The sequence below is a fragment of the Necator americanus genome, chromosome V, assembly GCF_031761385.1.
Source record: "Necator americanus strain Aroian chromosome V, whole genome shotgun sequence".
Lineage (NCBI taxonomy): Eukaryota > Metazoa > Nematoda > Chromadorea > Rhabditida > Ancylostomatidae > Necator > Necator americanus.
Genome location: NC_087375.1, coordinates 3,259,411 through 3,284,617, shown reverse-complemented (window position 1 = coordinate 3,284,617; position 25,207 = coordinate 3,259,411). Strand labels below are relative to the sequence as shown.

Genomic DNA, 25,207 nt, shown 5'->3' with positions numbered 1-25,207 from the left:
GCTGTAGCCAATATAGGTATTGATCTTTATTAACAGTTAACGTTTCGGCGTTATCGCGCCTTCGTCACTGGAGACTGGAAGATCAAAGCAATCAGCGATTTATCCCTCCCGTACACCTCATCCATCACTCACCCTACAGAAAGCATTTACACGATAGGAAAACTCAGAGAACAACACATCGGCTTGTGCTTACGTAATGGCTTTATATGAGTGGCGGCTTCATGTGGATTCAGTTCTGTTCTTCCAGAATAGTCTTGAAAATTAAAATTATCAAAATTTCAGTGAACGATTTGAAGTAATGAGCGACCTTTTCCACTGGGTGCTCGTGGCATCAAAATCTGATGTACAATAATTGATTACATCCTAGCCTGTGTTGAGTATTATCCATCATTATTAGCTCTCCGCAGGTCCTATTTTCTATTTAAAAGCTTTTCCGCTTATTTTTATACTTTTTTAAAATTTGTTAAAGGTTTTTTCACAGATTTTTTGATTGGTTTTCGTAGCTTTTTTTAAATTTTTGGTAAGTTTTTTTTTGCCTGTTTTTGCACTTTTTTATTTTCTAATTTTTTCGCAAGTTTTTTTTTTGTTTAGTTGTTTATTTAGCAAATTTCAACATAAGGTCAATTTGTAGACTAGGATATGATAGGTTTGAAGTTGTGACAAGTTGTTTAAAGCAACCAAATAGATAATTTTGATTTTGACAGATATTTTCGTATGGATTATGAATCACTTTTTTAAAATATGAATACTGTAATAGGTGATTTCTTGCTCCACTTAAAATGATGTGTGAATTCATACAAACTCCGCGCACATCGATTGATTTTTGATTTTGATCGCACATTTTGATTTGATCGCACATGCTAGAGAATTCTATTGCTGAAGTCTGGCGATACTGCGTAGGCGTTGCGGTCCACGTAGGCCCATTCACTTCAGCACTCCTAGTTGTGGTCGTCAAGGGTCCCACCTCGAGCGAGTTCGGTCATTTTTACGCAATCGCATAGGCTTCTGTTTTTTTTTTTGAAATCCAGGGAATGTTAAGAAGGTTTCCGTGCGCTTTTTTGCGAGTCCCTCTGAGATGCTGCGTACCTGATGGATGTGTCCGGTGAGACGCAAACATACCTCGACGAAGCCGCGCTCCAGTCGTTTACAATGACACAAACGACCCTCTTAGGTGGTCTTCTGATGCTGGAACGGTTACAAGTTTGAGATCACCTTACATCACAATATTTCCCCTTTAAGACGTTCATCGGAAAACTCCAGAAGATGTGCCTGATTCTCTTGATTCCTAGAATTTTAATTTAGTAGCTCATGAAGTGTATCCTAGCTGGGGTATCCAGCGTATGGTCACCGGTACGTAAGTAGAATCGGCTGTTTAGGTAGGGTATTCACGGTGAATCTCCACAGGACACGCTTCATCGCTAATTGCTCAGGCAACGCATGATCGGAGGCATGTTCGAAAACCTACGGGAGCTTCTTCCTGCCGTTCTGATCCTACTGTGAGTGATAGCGAGCCAATCACGTGTGTTGGTTGTTTACGTGTTTCAATAAGTGTGTACGTATGTCTGTGCTTCCCTTAAGGAATTTTTTTAAAATAGGTCCTAAGAGCTAAGATCCTCTAGGTGGTCCAAACTTTGGAATCAGGACCTTTACTCGTCTCAAATGCAATCAGGAAGAGTGAGCAAAAAATCCTCAAGTGAGCGCCTGAAAAATGTGATAGGCTATTTATGGGACTTTTTCATGTATTCTTAGAAGTATGAGCATTAGAATCAAAAAATTGCAAGGAAAGAAATTTTTTTTTTTCAAACAGTATCGACCAGGTCCGACTGTCCTTGAATCTTGGCACTTTGAACATGTAGCTATTGATTGATTGGTTTCAGCTGTAGGTATTGATCCAAGATAGGTATTGATCGTTCTTTATTAGCGGCCAACATTTCGGCTTTTCGGGGTATCTTTCAACATTTTCAGAACGGCATTTAGCAATTTTTGACATTTTTGTGTAAAATTCAGGCGAAATTCTAGTGAGCTCTGTTCCATCTTGTTTTTTTTTTGGTTTTATGGCACACTTGCAGGTGTTTTCAATAAATAAATAAATGAATAAATAAATAAAAATGAGAAGAGTATGGACGAGAATCGTCGAGGAACTGAGTATATTCTCTTCAAATGATTTCAAATCGTTAATGGAAAAAATTTTGCAGAACATTCAAGCGCTTGTTTTTCTAAGGAAAATTAGTATTTAAAGCATGAAATGATAAAGTGCAGGGCACCAATTCGTTTGTTATGCGCCATTTCGAAATCGTCGGAATTAATTATATGACACAATGACTTGTGTAGGGGGGAATTGTCGATTAAGATGTTGTTTTTTTCATTTAAGGCGAATAGCCGTGATAGCAATTCATCAAACACGGGCGGTTGGTCATGTAGGGTGTCTGTTGATCCCTTGAGAATTCCCAGACATATATACTGTTGACTGTTTACCAGTACGGCTGACTGGTACATTTACTCGAAAATGGTACATAAGGATAAGGGGACCTCAATCCGTTTCAGGTCCGGCACCGCGTTCAGGTCAATTCAGAATCGTTTGGGGTTTAGGAGCGTGTAACAGGCCCACACAATGACTTGCGGAGGCTAGCCGATGTGTGAAGTCAGTGTTTCTGCCCTCCCAGACAAGTCTGGTACCACTTTATCGACCACGGAGGGATGAAAGGCTTGATTAGTACCAGAGCGGACTCGAACCTCTGATCGATTGTGCATTAAGCGGAACCTCTAACCGCAACACTACAACCGCCCCTGTACAGTCGTAATTGTTGTTACTATTGTTTGGTCATCAATAAAAAAATCCTTTTTTCTGCGATGGCGGGATGGAAGGCTTGTTTGGCACTAGGACGGATTCGAACCTTCGACCGATCGTGCAGACATAGTTAGACCTCTTACCGACTGCGCTACACCCGTCCTATGTGCTTAATATGGGGGAAAGTTTGTAAAAATGATAAAAATTTAGATTTTATGACGTATACTCAGGAATTCTTTAAGATTACACCAAATGAATCGGAGCTATCCTATCACAAAGTTTACTAAGGCACCAATATTGTGGGCACAAAAATTATCGTTGCTTGACTATCGAAAAAAAATCCTTTAATGAATGGAGGAATGAAAGGCTTGGTTGGCTCCGAGGCGGTTTCGAACCATCGGTTACCGATCGTGCAATTGCAGTGGAACCTCTTACCTACTGCGCTACACCTGCCCTTTGTGAATAACAATGAATTGAACTTATTCCAAAAAAAATCTCAAAACAAAATCAGATTTTCTGGATTAAATTGAGGAATTTAGGATGAAATTTTTGTTTTATTTCTAATTGATCTACCAATCAGGATTGCTGATGATTTTTACTAGTGACGAGTAACGATGAGTTGCGCTGTAAATAATCGGCTCGACTAGTGAGTGAAGAGAGAACGAGCAGTTAATCAGCACTGGGCTCCGCCTATCCGGTGGTGTCCCCCTCACAATCCGCCGCCCCCCACCCCTGGCCAGTGACTCGCCGCTAACTGCGCTGGCTAGCCGGCTCTTCTACTTAACGTTACTGGCGATTATTAGTGTTGCATCCGAATTCCCCCGGACTACTTATGGTCGAACTATGACCTTGTATGGGACCCCAAACTATCTCTTTGATTTTTTTCGCTATGTTATCCACGACAGGTGAGTGGATGAATCTTTCCATCTACATAGAGTGGACAGAAAAAAATTTTTAGAAAAAAATCTGCTTGTTCAAGAATCTTCATGTTCTCCCTTCTTAAAACCTCGACATTGGTATTTATATATTTATTTAATATATATTTTATGTTTGTTTATTTATATATTTTTTTGGTATTTATATTTTCTGGTCCTCGTTGTTTCAAGCTTACCAACAATTAAATCCGTAACAATATCATCTATACAATAATTAAATAATTAACAAAATCATACACAAATAATTAACCCATCAATTAATATTTCTAAATATTTTCCTAGTCTCCCCCTGGAGCTTTATTTCTATTTTTCTTCTCATATTTCATTTTACTGCACTTAAGAGGATTGCACTTAAATTGATATTGTTTACCAATGGAGGCCCTTAGTTTTTTTTTTCTAGATAAGTGCGTTTCTTCAGTAATTTATATTTATTTTTTCTTTATAGTAGATCGAAGAGATAGGGGGATCATGTTAGAAATAACAGTTTCTTCAAATTATTATACGAGCACCACCGAAGGCGATGGATTTTGTGGAGTTGACGACAATAGGATTGAAGAAATATCTTCGGTTCATCCTGAGGGCAGATGATAACGCCTTCAGCAATACTAGAGCGAATTTCTGGAATTTTTCTTGATTCAAAGAATTTCTAATAGTGGTTTTATCTCGAGAGAACCATAGGAATTCCATGAAATCATCGAATGTATGTTCATTTTCTCCTACATATTTTCTTCCTTTTTTACTTTTTGCCTCGCCTTCCCAGAGAATACCAGTTATCCACTTCCTGAAACAGACTTCTTCCACTCTTCAATTTCTACTTCTATTATAGTATTTTCTTTTCTTAATTTTTTTCCTAATTTTTTACTTTTTATTCCGTTTGGCCGAGGATCTATTTTCAATCCATTGAAAGCATTAAGCATCCTAGGAAAGAACTCCCTAGGTTGCTTTCCGAAAATTCATCACATGCTCAGCTCAGTATGGATGTCTCTAACACTCTGTAAAAACTCACTTTCATTAGTGTACTGCTGCAGAAATTAGTTGCTTTCGTCCCTAAATGAAGAGGCAGGAGGGAGGTTGACATTTGAGATAATCCTAGCCATTCCTCGTATATGAAGTCAAGAGTATTTGAAGCATTCAAGAATTTTGGGGGGGGGGGGGGGTGTAGGACAGGTGTCGTTTGACAGTATTAATTTGAAGAAAATGTTCTTTTTTTCTGGGAAAAACAAAAATAAAATTGAAAATCTGTGCCCATCATTTGGAGGAAACTGTGCAGCTTTGAATTCTAATTAATTCCTTCGAATTGTTCTGCAAATAGGAGGTTATTTCTCAGAACAGGATGGTTTTCAAAGATGTTTCAGGATCAGCTGACAGCTATCCGAATGTAATATTGTTTCCTAAGTCACATGCCATATACGGGGGAGGGGAAGTCTTACAATATTAGTTTTGACTTCACTTTATTCCTCTTTTCCTTCCTTCATTTCTTCACTCCTTCATTCATTCCTTCCTTCATTCCTTCTTTCCCTCCCTTCTGCTTATTATTGCTTCTAAACTCATCCATTCTTTTTTTTTCTCTGCTGTTGTAGAACGGATTCGGTCGTGGTATCCGTAAAAGTCGCAAAGAGTCGATCAAATATTAAAATATTTTTGTAGTGCATTTATTACTTATTATTATTATTATTTTGTATTTATTGTTATGGTGTATTTACTATTTATTTTTACATTTTTTTAATTTTAGCTTTGAAAAAGAAGAGAGGAATTTTTGAAAAGCAAAAAATTATTCAAAATAACAAAAAATAAACGACAAGTGTTCTTTTTTCTCTCGCCAAGAATTTCTCATTTCGTATCGCGCTGGGACCTACCGCAAGTCACAAGTTTTCACTTAACTTGTCTCATTTCCCTCCTATCCTCTCGATGTTTTTTTCATTCTTGGGAAAGAGATGGGTTTTTTTCTAATTTAATGAAATGTCTTCAGACTTCTACACATCCGACTACTCTCTGTTATTTGATTTCACTAATGGAACACGCTCAAACATCTCACAGCTGTTAGTAAACGGTTTTTTTTTCCTGGTCATTTTATTTTCCCAGAGTTGATACAAACTAGGACAACCACTCAATATGTACGATTTCACAGAAAGAGAAGAAAAAACGAAAAAAAAAACGTGAAAAAAAATCGGTGCACTTTCACTAAAATCAACAAAACTTCTTGACGTTCAAGCAGTTTACGGTGGATTCCTTTCCTTCAAGGGAGAGGTGACTGCTGCTGGAGAACGAAAAGAAATAGATCCTACGTATGACGAAAATTTCACAACTATTTTTTTTCTGGTTGAAGGGGGTTTCTCATCCTCTTATTTTCTACCGGTATTGAACATAAGCTTGGATTCTTGAATATCTGAGATTCCGAGGAACAAAAGAATAGTATTCCAGATTTCTTGTGCAAAGATAGTGTAGTCGAGGAATTTTTCAGAGATTTTTTTCCTGAAAGATTTCCTGGAGATTTTGCCTTGAAATCTTTTTTTTTGTTCAAAGAAAATGTGTTCACCTGCTGAGATTAGCTTATTTTTCCACAACGTGGTCTCGATTTCATCAGTAAAAGTAGTCATTGAGGTTTTTTGGACTAATTCTTTCTTTATTTTTTTTTAATTAAAGCAATTTTTCAATTGCATTCAGCTCGAAAGCACCAAAAACAAACAACCAAATATTAAATAAAGTAATTTAATCAAATTAATTTCTTAGATAAATTAAATTGCTAGTTATTGATTAGATGAAGAGTTTCGGGATTATCTCTGAGTGTGGCCAAAAAAACCAAGATCAAATCATTGACTGAGTGAAGCGTGAAGTGATTCGAACCTCTTATTTTTCAAAATGAAATAATTTCAAAAGTCACCCCTCATGCCTTGAAAAGCCAGTCTTTCTGTGTAAAATTCAGGCGAAATTCTAGTGAGCTCTGTTCCATCTTGTTTTTTTTTTTCGTTTTATGGCACACCTGCAGGGATTTTCAATAAATAAATAAATAAATGATGTAAAACATAAGCGGAGCCTTACGCTTTAGGTGACAATTCACACAATTCGCTCGTAATTACCGTTTTCCTGTTGCGGGCGGCGGAATGTTGTTCTCGCAACGAATGAGATTTTAAAAGAACTATTGATGCAAAGTACACGTACGCTTAAATGATGGTGGTTATTGGTAGCGATATCAGATAATTTTTCCTTTTTCTTTCCTTTTTTTTTACCTTTTCCTCAAAACTTCTCTAAGGGAACGAGGCAGCGCGGTGGCTGTGCTGTGCTGTGGATGAATAATTTAGGTAGTGGTGCGGAACTGAAGTGGTTCGGTGAAGTTACTTGAGAAGGCTGCTCTAACGTTACTTCAACCAGTCAAACGAAGCGTGCCATCACAGTCACAGCCAGCCATAATTCAAGGATCCAAGGAGGAGTGGTTGAAAATTTTTCCACTGGAGTATAACGGGACAGATCTATGATGCATTTAGTTCATTTAGTTTCACTTTACTTGGAAAAATTAGAAGAGAGAATAATTGGAAAAGTCCTAGCAAACTCTAAAATAGTTAAGGATTTTGTGGAATTCCCTCATGAACCATAGAATCCATAGAGAACTGTTCTCGTGAACTCACGTTTATCCGTCTTATTTGAGTTTTCAGCCAATTAAATGCATTTTTTGTGATATTCTTTAAATATTTAACAAGATCTTTAAATAAAGATCAATAACAATCTTGGTACCGTTTAAAAAGTAGTACACAATCCTTTAAATATTTAATTTATCCAAAAAAGGAATTCCCCCATAACTAAATGCTTTATCTGGATTTTTTATTTAGTTTGAGTTATAACGTCCAGTGATTCCCTTTTACCTCCTTTACCATATCCGTTTCGTTCACAGTACGATATCCTCACTAACAAATTATGATAGCCAGAGAATCCAAAAACTTAATGTGGACGAAATCAGTGTATTCCATTATTTTACAGATCCATACTTCTTCTGAATGCAATAAAAAGTCAGGATATTATCAAAAAAGAGGGTTTTCTTCTTTTTCGGTTTCAATTTCATTTCTTTTTTTTGCTGCTGAGAATTCAAGCGCGAAACACAAGCAACAGCTAAGAAATTTGTTATTGATGGGAAAGAACGGTCCCATTGTGGAAATACGAATACAAAGAACTTTTTCATATGTACTGCTATACGTATTATTATATACATTATATATTTACTACTCATTACTACTAATTATTATACTATTATTTTTTATATATTATATGTTATATTCTCATCATATATATCATATTTTATTTTATTATTGTTTTTTTTATTACTATTTTAAAGTGAACGTGGGGGCGCATCCCAAGCGGATCGATTAACGCCAGAAACTTTATCCTTTCATCCTTTATTATTATCTTTACAATAATTTACTATTATTCGTAATCTATTGTTATTATTTATTATGAATATTCACTATTATTATTCGTCATATCATATTTATTGTATTTAATATTGTTATATATATATTATTATAATATAAGTAATCTCTTTCTTCTACCTATTCTGCTATCTCACACTGGGCCCCTAGGCCAACATGCCTAAGGAACTCCTCCACCTCCCAGGGTCGTGTGCTGGGAGTGAACGAGTGACGAGGACGAGTTCTCGAAAACGTTGACGACGAACGTACGCTGGCGAGTTCTGCCGGCCCATCATGCGTAACAGATTGTTGCCGAAGGAAATATCACTCACTCACTCACTCACTCACTGCAGTAGAAATAGTGTGTGAGACGTGGAGAGACCATCTGAAGCACTGATGGCTCTTAGGTGAAGCCTTCTCCGAACACGACGACGATATCAGGATCTCTCCACCAAACGATAGAGGTAGCTGTATGGATCACGACTTTAAGCGTGATCACGCTCAATTCTCCTTAATTATCCTGAAAAAGAGCGTGGGAAACGGTCTTGTTGATCGAATTCTCTAACGAGGCATCTAACAACGAGTCATGTATATGAGCGCAAGCATACGCGCGCTGCATCTGTCAGCTAGCAGGAGAGGTACAGGCACAGCGTTAGCAACCCGTTGATTCTCCACTCGCCCCGCTTACGTGACACGTGGTGCGAGTGACTGCGTCCAGCATTCGTGACAGGTGTCGATAGGTGTTTCGTAGGGAAATTCGATCAGAGAGGCCGTTCCCACGCCAACTTCTAGGACTATTAGGAGGGATTGGAGATTGAGTGTGATCGCGTTCGCACTCACGATGTACATCATTAACTTTTTCTTTACGTGGACAAAGCCCAATATTGTCCTCACTCGTCGTAAACTGCCTTTAATCACTCTTCTTTCTCTGCATAATTCTGTTTCAGCGCGTTGACGTACGGCCCTAATGGATGCTATAAGCCTCTAAACGGTTTATTCTTGCATGCCCTCCTCCATCCAGCTCAAAACAGAGAAAAGGTGACCCAAGTAGTAAAGTAAGTAAAAGTAGACTACAAATCCAGAGTTATGTTACAAATCCGTGAAAATAGGCACCGTAATCAAATATGAACTAACTGGCCAGAAATTTAAGTGTATCTGTGCTACCTGTTTCTAATAGACTGAATTAAAATAGTCAATAAGATAGAATAAAAATAGTAATAGTAAAAGTCAAAAATAATAGTTAGATTCAAGAAAAAAACAGAATTATAATAAAATTCTAAAAAAATATAATAAAATTATAAATCAGTAAATAATAAACAATTATAATTATAAATAAAACTACTTATAAAAAATTTTAAATTAGTAGTCGACAAACAATGACGGGGACAACGATAGGTACTTTCTCAGCGAGCAGTGGATGCATCCGTCGTGTATGTAATAATTTTATAGAGGGGACCACTACGGGACCCGGGACCACGTTGTAGCGTTGGAAAGGTGGCAGATACAATCGTCTCAATACTATTTTCTAATCGTGCCATTTTATAGCAACAAAATGAGCATGTTTTCCATATAGAGCTACAAATTTCCACCATGGATGGATGGAAGTCTTGAAGTCTTTGAAATATTCTCTCGGAATAATAACTGCTTTCCGTTCGGCGATTGCTGTTGTTCGTTTTTTTGTCGTGGACACTCTCCAATGAATGATTCATTTGCATTCTTGTACCTTTAACGAAGTGTATCACGAAATTTACGATGTTGGGATCTTTCCGGAGGAAAGGATAGAGGTGGGGGAGGGTGGGGTTGGAATTTGTATGTATTAAATAGTGTTAATATATATTATCATTAGTTTATTATTTATTATTAATTTTATCTTAGTTTTTAATTTATTATTATATTTTATTATTATATTTATTTTATGTTATTATATTTTATTATTATTTTTTTTACTATTTATTTTTGGTATATTAGGTAAGTATTAGCGCGGTGAGCCTCAAATTTCCTCAGTCCCCAAGAAAATACCCTTGTCCGCTTGTTGTACGAATGATCCCTACAAGACGCCTTATGACGACCTGTCACTACATAGCACCTAACAACGTGTCACGTCTCCGAAAGCAGGCTTTGGCGTCGTATCTGCGAGTGAGCGAACAATCAACAGAAGATGGATCAAAGTTCACGTTTGTGATCTACACCTCTACTTTCATCTTCTATTCGTGGGAAGGTCCCAAGACCACGTCAATTTCGTGTCACGTTGCCTTCGGAAGATCTTGGAGCAGGACACCTGCAAAATACATCCAGGCATCTCTCCGGGTGCCCGTTCTTTCTGACGATGGGTTCGAAGAAGTAACGGAATTGGCTTCACTTCATTTATTGAATATTTTTCCATGCACTCACTATTCAGCTATTCTAGGAATCAGTCAGCCGGCGCTTTCCAGGTAGTGCATGAGTATCCATAGCCATAAACGGGAAAACCGGAGCCGGTACTCCGACCCCTTTCACTTTTAGACGGTTGGCGATGGGACCCCTTTCACTTTTAGACGGTTGGCGATGGGACCCTTTTCACTTTTGGACGGTTGGCGATGGGATCCTCATCACTTGAGCTGCACCTCATGAGCTAAACCCCTTCACCAGCGAAGGGTCCGGCTCCCCCCTATCGCACCTCCGTCGATCGTTGAGAAAGCGCCTGCAATGCGCTGTATAATTTAGAAGCAATTGCATTAAAAGGTTTTTTTTATAGCAGAGGAAAAGTTTTGTGAAAAAAAACATCAAATTATGTCATACTTGCCATATTGGTTTATATTGTTATATTATTTACTACATTGTTGTATTATTTGTTATATTTTTATATTATTTGCAACATTGTTGCATGGTTTATTCCTTAAACTTTTATTGATATATTATTTGATATATTATTGTATATTATTTATTAAAGTACTAATATTATTATATTATACCAGTGAACATAAGGACCACCGGACAGAGGGGAGGGTTAAAATTCTACATTAAATATTATTATTACTATTTTTTTTATTATATTACTTACTATATTTTTGCATTGTTTATTATATTAATTCATTTTGTTATATTATTTGCTATATTATCGCACTATTTATTTTATTGTAGTAAATTGATGCATCTTAAACTTGATATTTTTGTGTTTTCACCGCAACATTTTTTTTTGTCTCGCTAAGCGGATGAAATTCCTAGATATTATGCTTACAAAGTATAAACGCTCTGTCCTGAAATTTTTATTATTATCTGTTCTACGCTCCCTTAAATTCTCTTATGTAAACATTTTAGAAAAAATTTCAGTGGCTTGGGAACTAAATAAGCATGACGAAAATAAATTAAAATTAAAGTTAAATAATAATAATAATAAATATAAATATAAATATAAATGCAAATATAAATAATAATAATACGAAAATAAACTATTATTAGAATTAAATAAATTCACTTTAGGCGACTAGAACATAAGTGTTTTTTTGGTCAAAATCGTGATCTGACATCCATTTTGAACGCTGTTGTCTCGTCATTGTTTAGGACATTTGTTTCCTGAATTTTCTTTTTTTTTCCCCTGTTTCATCTCCTAGTGTACAAAAATTCAAAACTCAAATAAGTGACGGATTTTGTCGTTGAGTGTTTTATGATTCCTCTGAGGCATTGTATAGAGAAGTATTATAGTATTTACAATTGTGATTACTGCATTGCGGCGCAATTATCCATAATTCAGCTGCTCGAGCAATAGCGTTTACTACGTGAATCGAAGAAGAATGTTGCATGCATTTATCTTAGGAGCTCCTAGGAACCCTTTAGGAATTCCTGGCCAGCTATCTGTGAGGTTACGAATTACGGATATTTCCCTGTACGTCATCCTGAAAAATTCAAAACATCCACAAAGTTTAGTTGGGGATATAGCTGAGCAATGTACCAATATAATTGCAGCTTTCACAAGTCCAGAACCAAATCCAACTAGCCGAGACACACACATTTACGTATATGTCTTGCCTAAAACGGTAAAATTTTTCTTAACTTTTTTTTTCGTTTTCGCCCAGAATTCGAGTTAATTAATCGGTTTTTTTCCCATTCAAATGTATTAGGGAACTCGAATAGTCACAATTTTTTTTTGTATTTTTTACATACATTTTTATTTATATTTTTTATTTTTTATATATTTTTATATATTATTCACATATTTTTTTGGAATTGAGTGTACTACTGAGACGAAGAATATGCAATGGGTAAAGCTCATTTCTTTGTTATTATTTTATTAAAAACTTATTTAGATACATGCCTTTCAAGAATCCTGGTTATTATTATTATTATTAGTATTAGTATTAGTATTATTATTATTATTATTATTATTATTATTATTATTATTATATGTATTATTACTATTAATACTCTATCTTGTTATTTTATTTGTTTTATTAAAAACTTAATTTATTCAGATGCATAGCTTCCAAGAATCCCTGTTGTTATTATTATTAAAACGGCAAAGCAATCTGACATTATTTTGCCGTGCATGAGACAATTTCCGATGATGTTGTGATGGAGCATCATGAAAAAAAATGATTATGAGATACTTAGATACTTCATCAGCTCAAATAAGAATATATGAGGCGTTTGTTGTATTTTTGAATGTAACGCCATCAACTAATCATCAACGCACAGGAATTTGTTCAAAAGGGAAAGTTAGTCCAATCCTTCTATACCTAGTACAAAATTTATAGAGTTATTAGATATTTAATAAGCTCTGTGATCCATTTTTTTCGGAACATAGTCCGATGATACAGTGGGAAAATTGTGGAGAAAAAAATGCCCGTGGTCCCACTCGGCGGATATGTAAAAAAAAACCGTATCAAAGTGCTAAAGACTGCAAATCATGATGGATCATATCGATATTTAATTAAAAATTTGATTGTTTAAGAATACAAATTAATTAAGTGGGATTTTGGGATTTAATTTTAACAAGTTTTTTTTTTCAGAAATAAGACTAGTAATTTAAGGAGTTAGTCTTTTAAAAGTCTTTTAAAATTCCAATTCCTGTCTCATTTTTTCAACAAAACAAAAGATATCATCATCATGAGATCAATTTCTCTTCTTTCTCTTCTTTCTTTCTTTCCTCTGACTTCATATCCGGTTTCTTAGGAAATCTTTTATTTCGCTTTCATGGTACGTTTAAATTTCATAAAATTTTATGATACGTGTTTGATTCTGCGTCGGTAATGCGTGTATGCAGTACGAACGAAAGAATGTACTATCTAACTATGACATGTTAAAGACATGCTGAACAACCTTAGCTAAACTTTTTTTGTAATTTTTAGTAATTATTTTCTTGAAAATTACGCTTGTTTAAGAACATAGATTAATTTAATATGATTCAAAGATTGAATTTTAATAATTCGTTCCTAAAAATAAGAGTAATAATTTAGAATGTTTTTTTTTTCAAATTCCGATTCGCGTCTTTTTTCTTCGAAAAAAATTTTGATTGTTTAAGAATGTGAATGTTTTTGAAAAATTCGATCGTTTAAGAATGTGAACTAATTTAATAAGATGTTATTGTTGAAATTTAATCATTTTTTATCAAGTATTTAAGCAGCATTTATTTAAGCGACGTTGAAAAATGTTGCAATATAACGAATGTTTCCACTTCAACGGGATAACTCTGCAAAATTCCTGAAAAATATCTAAGTTTTGACGAGAGGCCATGAAGCTTCTCAAAGTCTTAGATTTTCTGAGATTTTTTTCTTCATAACATTTAGTCTCTGTATTTTTGTTAGAAGTTATTGGGACTGTGTTACCGAGTGAAAATTAAAACAAAATAAAAAAAAGCTTGAAAAAACAAATATAGGAATAGTAAAATATAATAACGAAGATGTAAGAAATCAAAGTTAAATAAATAAATAAATCTTTCAAGGCGTTTCAACTCTTCTTACACTACATAGTTATACGAAATTCGGATACTTTGACTGCCTGAGGCGGTTATTTGAAGCGTGTGCTTCTGCTGCTTGCGATGCTGCTGCTGTTAGTGACTACTGTGTGAGAATAGCTTGTAATTACTGGCGGTGTCTGTCGTCAGCAGCCGCCGCAGCAGTGTCCGTCCGTCCGTCCATCCGTCCGTTAGCGAAGTTAGTGACGAACGGACTATCAACAAAGAAGAACAAGTTCGATTATATTCCCCGGGCTTTGTCGTGAGCGCTCTTTCGGAAGAATTAAGGCCGAGAAAAATATTTTTAGCATCAGAATACGTTAGTGGAGGCATTATCCAGGATGGAATTAGTGGAAATATCGAGGGCGGTGTTCTGTTCCTTTGATAGAGGTTGCAGATATCAATTTTCTTCCTATTTTTTCTTAGATTTAATTTTTTGATAACATTTAGTACCTATATATGTATTAGAATTTCTTGAGACTGTGTTACTGAGCGAAATTTTGAAAAAAAAAGCCTAAATGAGTGGAGCTCAAGCAACGCCTAAAGTGCCCTTCATCAGTGCTCAAACTAATCTATTTAGTGGATTTCCAAATTTCCGAAACAGTATTTGAAAAACCCTTTGACATTTTTAAAACATTGACGTTGGGGAGATTTTAAAAAGCAAGGAGTCAAAAAGTACATAAAAATACATAAAAGTAACAAAATATAATAACGAAAGAAACAAGAGATAAAAGGTTAAAATAAAATATTAATAAATTGAAATAATATTACTCAGGAAAATCAAGGAAAACAAAATTTCATATGCAAGAATCTTAATCGGATTTACTATCGCTCTTAATTTTGTACTAGGAGAAGTGCTTTTGGTGCCTGTGAATCCCCGATATCTTCATTTCCGGCTGGCTCTATAAATTGTTTAGTAGTATTTTAATAGTATTATTATTATTATGGTTTTAAAAGTAGTAGTTCTAATATTATTTAAAAAATTTACCAAAATCAAATAGATATTAAAGAATCCAAAAATTGTATCTTGTAGAGGAAGAAATGCTCTTTTCAAATAGCATGTCACGCAATGCTAAACTCTTTTTTCTTTGCATGAGTTGAATGAGTTTAAATTTCAAGAAAAAAAAAGAAATTACTAATTACTAATTACCATTACTTATGCGTCAACTTAATAGAACACATGATATTCATTTTGCGAGTACAGCTGCAAAATGCAAGATACAGTAATAGCATATTAATTAACTGCTGGTTCAGAATTCTAATTTCAAATTTAATTCAATTTTACCGGAAGCAATGTGTTTTGGACCACTCATTTTCTTGTGTTTCGCAATTATTTTCGAATTGGGGACTATACAAATCAAGTTTGGGACCGATTTTTATGTGAAATCCATTGTATTTCACTCTGTTCATGGTGGAAAAATCCGGAAATTTCGTGCCCTATTTGTGAAAAAAAAACGCTAAGCTAATGGTTTGGAATTGATACCACCTTAGGAGATATATATAGGATAAAAATAATCGAAAAGTGGGCCATGAGGGCTGCCCTTTGATTATGAGAGCGAAATATCAGCGCTATAGACCTCAATTTGGAGGTATATTGGATTTCTGCTACAAATCCATTACTGGAAAACAACAAACGAACGAATTCAATAGAATTCATTCGTCTGCGGTGACAACTAAATGACACGACAGCTACCTCCGGCTTCGTTTTCACGGCGGGACCGCTGAGTGCGGTTACCCTCAGGGGATGAAACACACTGGAAAATTATCTTTGCAGTGCTCCGATGTAATACCGTACTCTAGCTTGGAAATGAAGACTCAAATAGGTCAAAAACTGGATTCAAGTATCTTTCAACTCGTTTTTCTGCTTCTGAAGATAACAAATAAATAAACGAGAAGAAAATAATAATAAACAAATGCATAAAATAAAAAAACACTAAATAAATAAACTAATTAAATACTAATTAATAACAAATATAAGAAAATAGCAATTATAAGTGATTTAAGGACACTTCATGTCATTTTTCTGCTTCTGAAAACACCAAATAAATAAATAAATAAGAAAATAATGACAAATAAACAAAACCGAATAAAAAGGACTAAATAATTGAACAAAAAGAAAATAATAAATGTTAATAATAAGTTTACTTATATAAATGAATAGAATATTAGGATTCTCACTGGAGCCGCAACAATAGAGCAATGTTCTCGTTTTTAGAACAACAAATAAACATCTTCCTTCACGACATCTTTGCCAAATGAAAAAATAGTAATATAAAAACAATTAGTGTATTTAAATTGGTCAATTCTACTTTTTCCTTGCCCATCTTAATCCCATTTTCGAAATGTCGAATAAAAAACAAGAAGAGGTGCACATTTTTAAATAAATAGACATTCAAGTTCCGGAAAGGTAAATGACGTCATAGAACCTGGGAAAAAAAGATTTGTGATGTTTATTCTATGATTTATGATGATTTGATTATTATATTTATTTATATTACATTATTATTACTATTATTATTACATTTATTACTTTCTTTCTATTTAATTTTTTTAAATTATTTAATTATTTAGTCTTTTTTAATGAGTTTTATTTATTTATTATTATTTTCTTATTTATTTATTTGGTGTTTTCAAAAGCAGAAAAATGATTTGATTGCTAGATTTTTTTATTTACTTATTTTATTCATTAGATTCATTCATCGGATCTCTTTTATGCAAAATGTGTAAGAAAAGGCGTCTTTAATTTTGTTTAGTTTATCGTTTATTTTGTTTTTATTTAGCTTTGTTTTATAAATACAACAAGAAAACCGCTCGTTACGGATTCGAGCCTTTTGAGAACTTTTAACTCAGTAATGAAGCCAGGTTTTTCTTAGAATCGACCAACCACACATTCAACAAAGCAATTACCGCCGCTCCTACGAGTTTAAATGAGTTTTCCACTGTTTTCATTAGATGTCCTGAGAATTCACCTGTTTCTTCCTAACACTGCTGTGACTTTATATTTCTTGCAAAAGGCGTTTCAGGGAATATGTAGTGCAAAACAATGCATAATGTGGATTTTGCAGCCCCGTAGTTCCAGAGCATGCATACAGCGTTCCGGTTGAAAGTTCTGGCCCAGTTCATTTAAATGATCTTCGACGTCTTCACAGACTGTGGGCTATTTTTGAAAAATAGCAAAACAATAGTGGAAATCAAAGAAAAAAAGAAGAAAAAAAGAAGAAGGAAGAGGAAAACAAAAAATGAAAGAAAAGGAGAATGATACGAAGTTACTCGGAGTTTTTTGCAAAATTGAGAAAAAAATTCGAAATTAACATGATTTGCTAATCACTTTGCTGCGATTTCACTTCCAACAGCACCGAAATTTTTAGGAATGTGCTGTATGAAATGGAATGTATGTAAAAGATGGTGTCTTCGTTCTTTTTTTCTTGATTATCTAATTTTAAGCTGTTTCATAATTAATAATAACAGCTTTAATTAATCGTATAATTTTAATTAAATTCGTCCTTCGTTTCGTCTTACCTTCACAGATCGCTCGATCGCTTGTATTGATGTCGTCTATAATTTTGTGTTAATGTGTGTCCTGTGTAGTCACGACGAAAACATCTAATTTCGCATCCTTACGGTTCCGCCACTGTCAATTCCGTGATGTTTGTCGATGATGAGGTAAATAATGGTGATTATCTTACTCTCTTTTCTTTCTTTGTTTTTAGGGAAGAGGAGAAGAAAATCTTCGACAACAATAAATTTTTAATGGATGGTTGAAAGGAGAGATAGAAATTAATTTGACTGGTTTTCCTCATTTTGCTCAGTTTCAAGAATTCTACCAGCTTGCAAAGCGGGCAGATGAGGAAACACTAACGAAAGGGATCTCTGCAAAGTGTTGCACAACAATTTGTTTATTTTCATACATTTTTATTATTATTTTATTGTTGGTTGGTTATTTTTATTATATTACTATCATTATCCTCATCACCACAGCCTAAAATTGACGATGACTAGACTACGACCGTGGAAAAGTTGATTTATATGTATTACATTATTATAGTATATTATTTTATACATATATATCACATTATTATAAATATTATTATATATTATTGATACATTTATTATTATATTCAATAGAATGTATTCAAAGTTGGTGTCCGTATGTGTAGTGTAACCTTAGACTTCCAAAAAATCTTTGAAGTCTGTACTTCCAAAAAATCTTTGAAGTCCGTTGGCCACAGTGAATTACTACAGATTTGCTTCAAATTACCCGATTCTCACTTCAGTTAAATACTAAAATACTTAAATTGTATTTAAATTATATTTACATTTTGTTAAATATTAATATATATAGAATGATGGTAAGCTACTGCTATCCTACATTACTTAGTAGAATGAGAATGTTTGCTGAACGCGAGATTTATGGATTGAAATATGATCTGCGTGGTGTTAGCCGACGACGCCGATTTAACACCGACCGACATACGACTAAAATCTCTTAGCAAACCAAGCCGATTTTAGCATTAAGCGTAATGCTAAGGGCATATCGGATTGCGCGCAGTTATAAGCCTTACGTTTGTTCACTTAATTAAAGGCAGTACATATATCAGGGAATTGAGGAATTTCGTGTGGAAATCGGATGGAAAACATAGAGTACATGGGGTGTGAATTACGAATATGGCACCGCTCAATTCTCCTTAATTATCCCGAAAAACGGCGTGAGAAAGAGCGTTTTTTCCTACGAGGTACGTGCGAACGCTACATTCTTGTGCACGCGCTGCGTCCATGAGCGGACGGTCGACGTCAATTAATGAGGTCCCCTCGGCAGCCTAAGTTCACGTAAAACCAGTTAATAAACTGCTAAGGGGACCGGAGCGTGTACAAGGGTGATGCGTTCTCTGGTGCCTCGTAAGAACAAACGCCGTTCCCACGCTGTTTTTCAAGACGATTATAGGAAGTTGCGCGGGACCATGCTCATATTCGTAATCTATGTACACCCCAAACTCTATATTCCGTATCAAATTTTCACTGTACGTCAATTTCGTGATATACTGCAATTAAATGACATAAATTATATATATATAATTAACATAACAGGTTTCCACAGGACGTGAATTTCGTGATAGACTGGCTTTAAATGACATGCATATTATATCTAAAAGGGGGAAAAGTCAAACATGAGGAGCAAAAAGAACAATTAAGTGTTTGAGCAAAATGACATTTCTGAAAAGTCCAAAAATAAGTCATATCTATTTTTTTATTGTTTGAAATGAATCCCATGAAATCGAACATCAGTTCAGTGATAACTTCGTAGGAAGAAAATGTAGAGTTCAGGCGACACATAAACCGAATTTGAATGGAGTTCTTTTCATCTTCCAGGGGATAATTTTAGAAAGGTAGAAACTGAGAATTTTGTCATATTCTCCATACGTACAGATTTTGAAGTTCAAAAATAATATCATGTAATATAATAATAAATATAATAATAAATATAATATAATATATAATATAATATAATATAATAATAATAATAATAATAATAATAATAATAATAATAATAATAATAATAATAATAATAATAATAATAATAATAATAATAATATATCTCATATCTGTTTGTAATTGACCCAAAAGATTAAGATAGATATAGGACAGTGCAATGTCATTTCTGTATAAGATCACCAGGAAATCATCTATAAAAATAGCTTACGATTTTGTTTGTTCTTCACGGTTTATGTATCGTTCAGATTTCAGTATAGTGCTAAAGGTTGTGCTTGGATTTTTTCCAAGCCATGTTTTTTTTTTCGGCCACAAATTTTTCACTAAAAATTACGGATCTAATCTCAAAGTTACTTCTTTTTTTCTTCGAAGAAATTTAACCGTGAAGCAAATGTAATTAGCTCTACTGCAGCTGTAACTAGCTAGCGGCTATGACAAGACCATTTGCACCTGGATTTGCAATTTGTTGGTAAATTAACGTTTTAACTGAAATTTCTGCTCGCATAGGGATGAAATGTATTTTCGCTGTCAATTGTGGATATTTTCTAGATTTCAGCACAGTTCACCAATCCCTGGCAGGTTCCAAGTGAAAAATCTCACTTTCCAGCACTTTCTGATCATCGAATGTTTTCTCCCGTAGATGTAGCCTCTGTGCCCGAATTGAGTGATAGTCAGATGGGACGAAGTTAGGAGAAAAAGCGGTGTGGAAGAATAGGATAGAAGTTCCCAAGAAAGGTTGGAAGTTTTCCTGGCGAGTAAATTTTGCCACCACATGAGGTTGGGCATTGTCAGGGAGTAAAGCAACGTGGTAAGTTTCCTCACACCTCAGGCGAACTTCATCTGTCGATGTGAAGAGTAGACTTGAGCGGTCACTTGATGTACCCATATGAGAGCAGTTCATAGTACGGCATTCCCTTGGGGTCCCACCAAAAACACAAGAGATTCTTCTTCTCATGGAATTCTCTTTTTCATAGTTTTGGAGGTAAAAAATAACGTGAAAATAATAGGTGAAATAATGACTTTTGGACCAACCTAATAGTACCAATCGCATAATCGCTATGTATTAGTTTTTTTTTCTCTTCATGATGTTAAAAGATAAAGTTTCTGGCGTTAATCAATCCACTTGGGATGCGCCCCCACGTCCACCTCAATTCAGAATCGTTTGAGGTTTACTAATGTGTAACTGGCCTATACAATGACTTGCGGGGCTAGCTGAAGTGTAAAAATCAGTGTTTTTATCCTCCCAGACAAGTCTGGTACCAATTTATCGATCCAGGATGTAAAAGGTCTAATTGGCTCTAGGGCGGATTCAAACTTTCGGTCGATCGTGCATGCACACTTAGATCTCTTACCGACTACGCTATACCCGCCATATGTGAATAATATCGTGCGAATTTCACAGAGATTCAAATTTTCTGAAACACTTCCGGGGATTCTTTAAAATTACATCGAATAAATCTGAGCTACCTTGTCATAGCTGTCAAAGCTGCGGCGTCGATATTGCCACAGAAACTAACGTTGTTTGGCCATAGAAAAAAAGATCTTTTTCTGTGATGGACGGATAGAAGGCTTAGTTGGCACTAGGGCGGCATCGAACCGATTGCTCGTGCAGTCGCAGCGGAACCTTTCACCGACTGCGCGAAATCCGCCTTCAATTAACTAGTTAACTACAACAAAACACCGTAACACGTCGAATGAGCAAGCTGCTCTCTCATTGTTGCGCAAGTCTGTTTATTAAAATTTGATTATTTATTTATTTATTACTATTTATTAAAATAGTCAAGTTTATTTAAAAGAGGAAATCTGGTGCGGTTTTTCTGAGGTTTCACCATGCAGATGTTGCGCGTATAGTAGATACATAGCTGAGCTCAAACTGCTTTAAAAAAATTCTTTTTATGTTTTTTTAAGCTTTCACAAGTTCAGAAAAAATTGAGCGGGACTGCGAATTATTGCCGCGGCTCAGAGAGACTCAAATTGGACTGTAAAATTAAAAAACAATTAAATTAAATGATTAAATTAAATAATAAAATTAAATTTCACTTATGGAGCTCTAAACTTTTGAAAGTGGAAAGAAATGAGTAACATATTATTTAGGAACACAATATGAAGTAAAACTTGGCAATTTGAGCTTTGGCGCGAAATCCAAAAAGAATCCAGAAATACATCGGAGAGCTCTGTTTCTTCGTGGATGTAATTCTTTATCGATCTATTACGACTGAAGCCAGCAAGGCAATCAAACGTGGTTCTAAGGTTTTAGTGAAACAATAAAAAGATATGATGTTGTGGCCAAGCCAATTAGGCGGCATCTACCTCAAACCCCCGGGGACATCGGTTGCACAGCCTCCATATGTAGCAGATGAAACCATCAACGCCAAACGTTAATAGGGGCCGCCGCCGAGGAAGAAGCTTGTATAGGAGGGTAGGAACCAAAATACGCCAATAATTGATAAAACTACTTTATAAAGCCGAAAATCTAGAAGAAAAAATTATTAATTATAGAAATTTAGAGAGAAGTTTAAAAATAAAATAGATAGTAATAAAAAAAAATAAAATATAAAACATTATATTATGAAATATTTTTGACCAACCAAAGAAAATTAGTGGCAATTTTATCAAACTACTACGGTGGGGCGACGTTCAGAGTAAAGCACAAATAATAATAAGTAGCCTAATAAATAATATAATACTTAATAATACCTAAGTGCAAGTGCAAACTTAGGTAATAGTAAAATTTAAATGGTTAACATGATATGACAATACGGTGACCTCAATCATAATTATTTTTCATTTTCATTTTTCTTATTTTTTTTATTTTTTAAATTATTTTTTTAAAATTAAAAAAAAGATACAAGCAGTTCTTTTCAACACATGTTATTATCACGAGAACTACAAGGAGTACAAGGAGAACACGTTTGATCATTTTACTTACAGAAAGCTTCGAACTATTGAGAAAAATAGTTCGAAGCCACTAATTTTTTTTGGTTGGTCAAAAATTTTTCTATATGCATTATATTTTATATTCTATGTTTTTTATTATTTTATATTTTGTTTTTGTATTTTATTTATTTTTTTATTTATTTTATATTTTATTTCAATATTTTTCTCTAAATTTCTAACATGATTGATTTTTTCCTCTAGATTTTCGACTTTACAAAGTATGTAGTTTTATCATTTATCCTTCTTGCAATCTTCTTGCGTCTGTTTCAAAAATTTCCCATCATATTTCGAAACGTTTCCTTTCGAATGGTAATTTATTTTGCATTTTAATTTGATGTGAAAGTCAAACTATTTTTTTTGTACTTAACATCGATCTTTTTAACAAATTTGCTATAATTTACAAGAAATTCTACACTGCTGTGTGTACACAAAAAAAATATGGGGAAATATGAAATATGAAAAATATGGAAGTATGAAGTATGAGAACTTTTCTGCAATTTAGAATTTTTTGCTGAAGCAGCAGATTTTTTAACTCGTCCTTGTCGTAGGACCTCTCGCGTAAATGAAAACAATGAATAAAAAGAATAAATAGTAATAAATAAAAATTTTAATACACAACATTTGATTTTTCGTCCATAAACATGCGAATGAGATACGTTCATCCATTTTATACAGTGTTTTGTACATAATATTTGTAAATATAAATTGTAGTAATAATAATAAATTGTAATCATAATATTTGTAAATATATTTGTTCACACATGTAAGAGGTCAAACTGAGGTTTTTGACAAAATAAGAAAAAAAAATAGAAAAACAAGAAGAGAAGAGAATCGATGGAGAAAATATCTCTTTTTTGTTGAGCCATACATGATTTTATTAATTAATTTGATTGAATTTTCAATTTTAATTATAATTAATTTTATTTTATTTGCCTAAATAGATTTAACTGTACCATCTTTAATTACAGTATGCCTGATGTGTCTCGAAGGTTCCGACTGTGAAAAGGATGCGAGCTGCGCGGAATGTTCTGGCGTCGCGTGTACCAGGATCACCTCGTTCAATTTAGAGGACAATCGTGAAGTGGCGCTCACTTGTATACCGTATGATACTAGGTGGGACAATGATTATTTGACATCTACTCCTGGCAGTTTTTTTTTTTTCACAAATTCAAATTTCAATTTAAAAAAAGAACGCAAAAAAAAGTTTTCACAAAAAGAAAGAGAGAGAGAGAAACCGTTTCTTATCCGGTGATACCGTATTCAGCTCAGCATTAGACCAATTTTCTCACAGAGGTTAAGGCATTCGAGCCGTTTCCTCTTTCTGAGGCAGTCACAAAACGATTTTTCACATCTGGATCTTGAATTATTTAGTCATTTCAATTTTTCTTTCCGAATAACGCTCTTTTTCTCCTGCGCTAGTAGCGAAGGCAGTGAAATTCAAGGATTCGATGGAGACATTTTGGATTTAACAGTTTTTCACAGCAAATTTTTTTTGCATATTTTTTTCTGAATAGAATTTTTTCTCTTGCGCTCTGAAGATCTAAATATAGTGGACCGATCAGGTACTATCACATAAACCTTAAAATCTCTTTTTTTCCTGCTTTTTGGCTTTTGCCATCTCCGTTTTTTTAAGGACCTTCGGAAGAGCGCATCTGGAGGAGTCCGGATGTCGTCGTGTGGATGATCGTCAAATATGTGTTTGCTACTCAGGGGATTACTGTAACTCTGCCAACACATTAATACTTTCTATTTACGTATTGTGTATTTTTTTGATGAACTTTTAATAGAATTTTAGTGCTGCATATATCAATCAAATTCATATATTTCATTAATTTAATACTGTAAACGATTCGAGAGAAAGCTTAAATTGTGTTGTATATGTATGTACAGACATTAGCATCTTATTTTACTAATTAATATACTTCCGTCATATCATTCATTGTATTTCTAATAAGCTTAAAAAAATGTGATCACTACTAAAGATGTGGATAATAAAAGGATAAAGGATAAAGTTCCTGGTGTTAACCAATCCGCTCAGGATCCGCCACCGCGTTCGACTTCAATTCAGGATCGTTTGAGGTTCACGAACGTGTAACTGGCCTATACAATGACTTGCGGGGGCTATCCGATGTATCAGGTCAGTATTTTTATCCTCCAGGACAAGTCCGGTCCAATTTATCGGCCTCGGAGATATGAAAGGCTTGGTTGGCACCAGGGCGGAATCGAACCATCGATCGATGGTGCAGACACAGCGGAACTTCTTACCGACTGCGCTACACCTGTGTAGTAACAATATGTGAATAGTATCGCTTGAATTCCATAAAAATTTAGATTTTTTGAAATAGCTCCAACGATTCGACCAACGAATCAAACGAATTTGAGTTACACAGCCAAAAAATTGCGCGAAGCATCGGTATTGCCGTGCCGCAAAAACAGCGTTCAGAAAAAAACCCCGAAAAATTTTGGTGATCGAAAAAAATTCCTCTATTTTTCTGCTATCCTCGAAGATGACGAGCTCATGTTCGCGGTTATTCTAAGTCCGCTCGCTGCAAAAATGAGAATTTTAGGGCGCAAAAATTAAAAAATATATATAATAAGTAATAATAAATAAGTAATAAATATAATAATAACATAAATAAATGAAAAATAATAATAAATAAAATAAAAGAAGGATCATTTTCTCATAAAATGCATCCAAGGATATCACGAAACTCTCACTGATCAATTGTTCATG

The 25,207-nt window shown here is 34.4% G+C and overlaps 1 protein-coding gene across 2 annotated transcripts; it reads left to right on the top strand.

Moving 5' to 3' along the window:
• Positions 1–1,308: 1,308 nt before the first annotated feature.
• On the top strand, positions 1,309–24,760 carry RB195_012798 (uncharacterized protein; the record flags this gene model as incomplete). Of its 2 annotated transcripts, XM_064202340.1 has the most annotated exons (5): positions 1,309–1,354; positions 1,405–1,496; positions 5,693–5,762; positions 23,442–23,586; positions 24,107–24,257. In XM_064202340.1, the coding sequence occupies 5 exons, from the start codon at positions 1,309–1,311 to the stop codon at positions 24,255–24,257; spliced, it is 504 nt and encodes a 167-aa protein (XP_064058222.1). The 2 variants fall into 2 exon arrangements, with proteins under 2 accessions (XP_064058222.1, XP_064058221.1); XM_064202341.1 differs by lacking the exons at positions 1,309–1,354; positions 1,405–1,496; positions 5,693–5,762 and adding an exon at positions 24,632–24,760 and having other exon boundaries at positions 23,450–23,586; positions 24,107–24,170.
• Between the last annotated feature and the right edge of the window lie 447 nt (positions 24,761–25,207).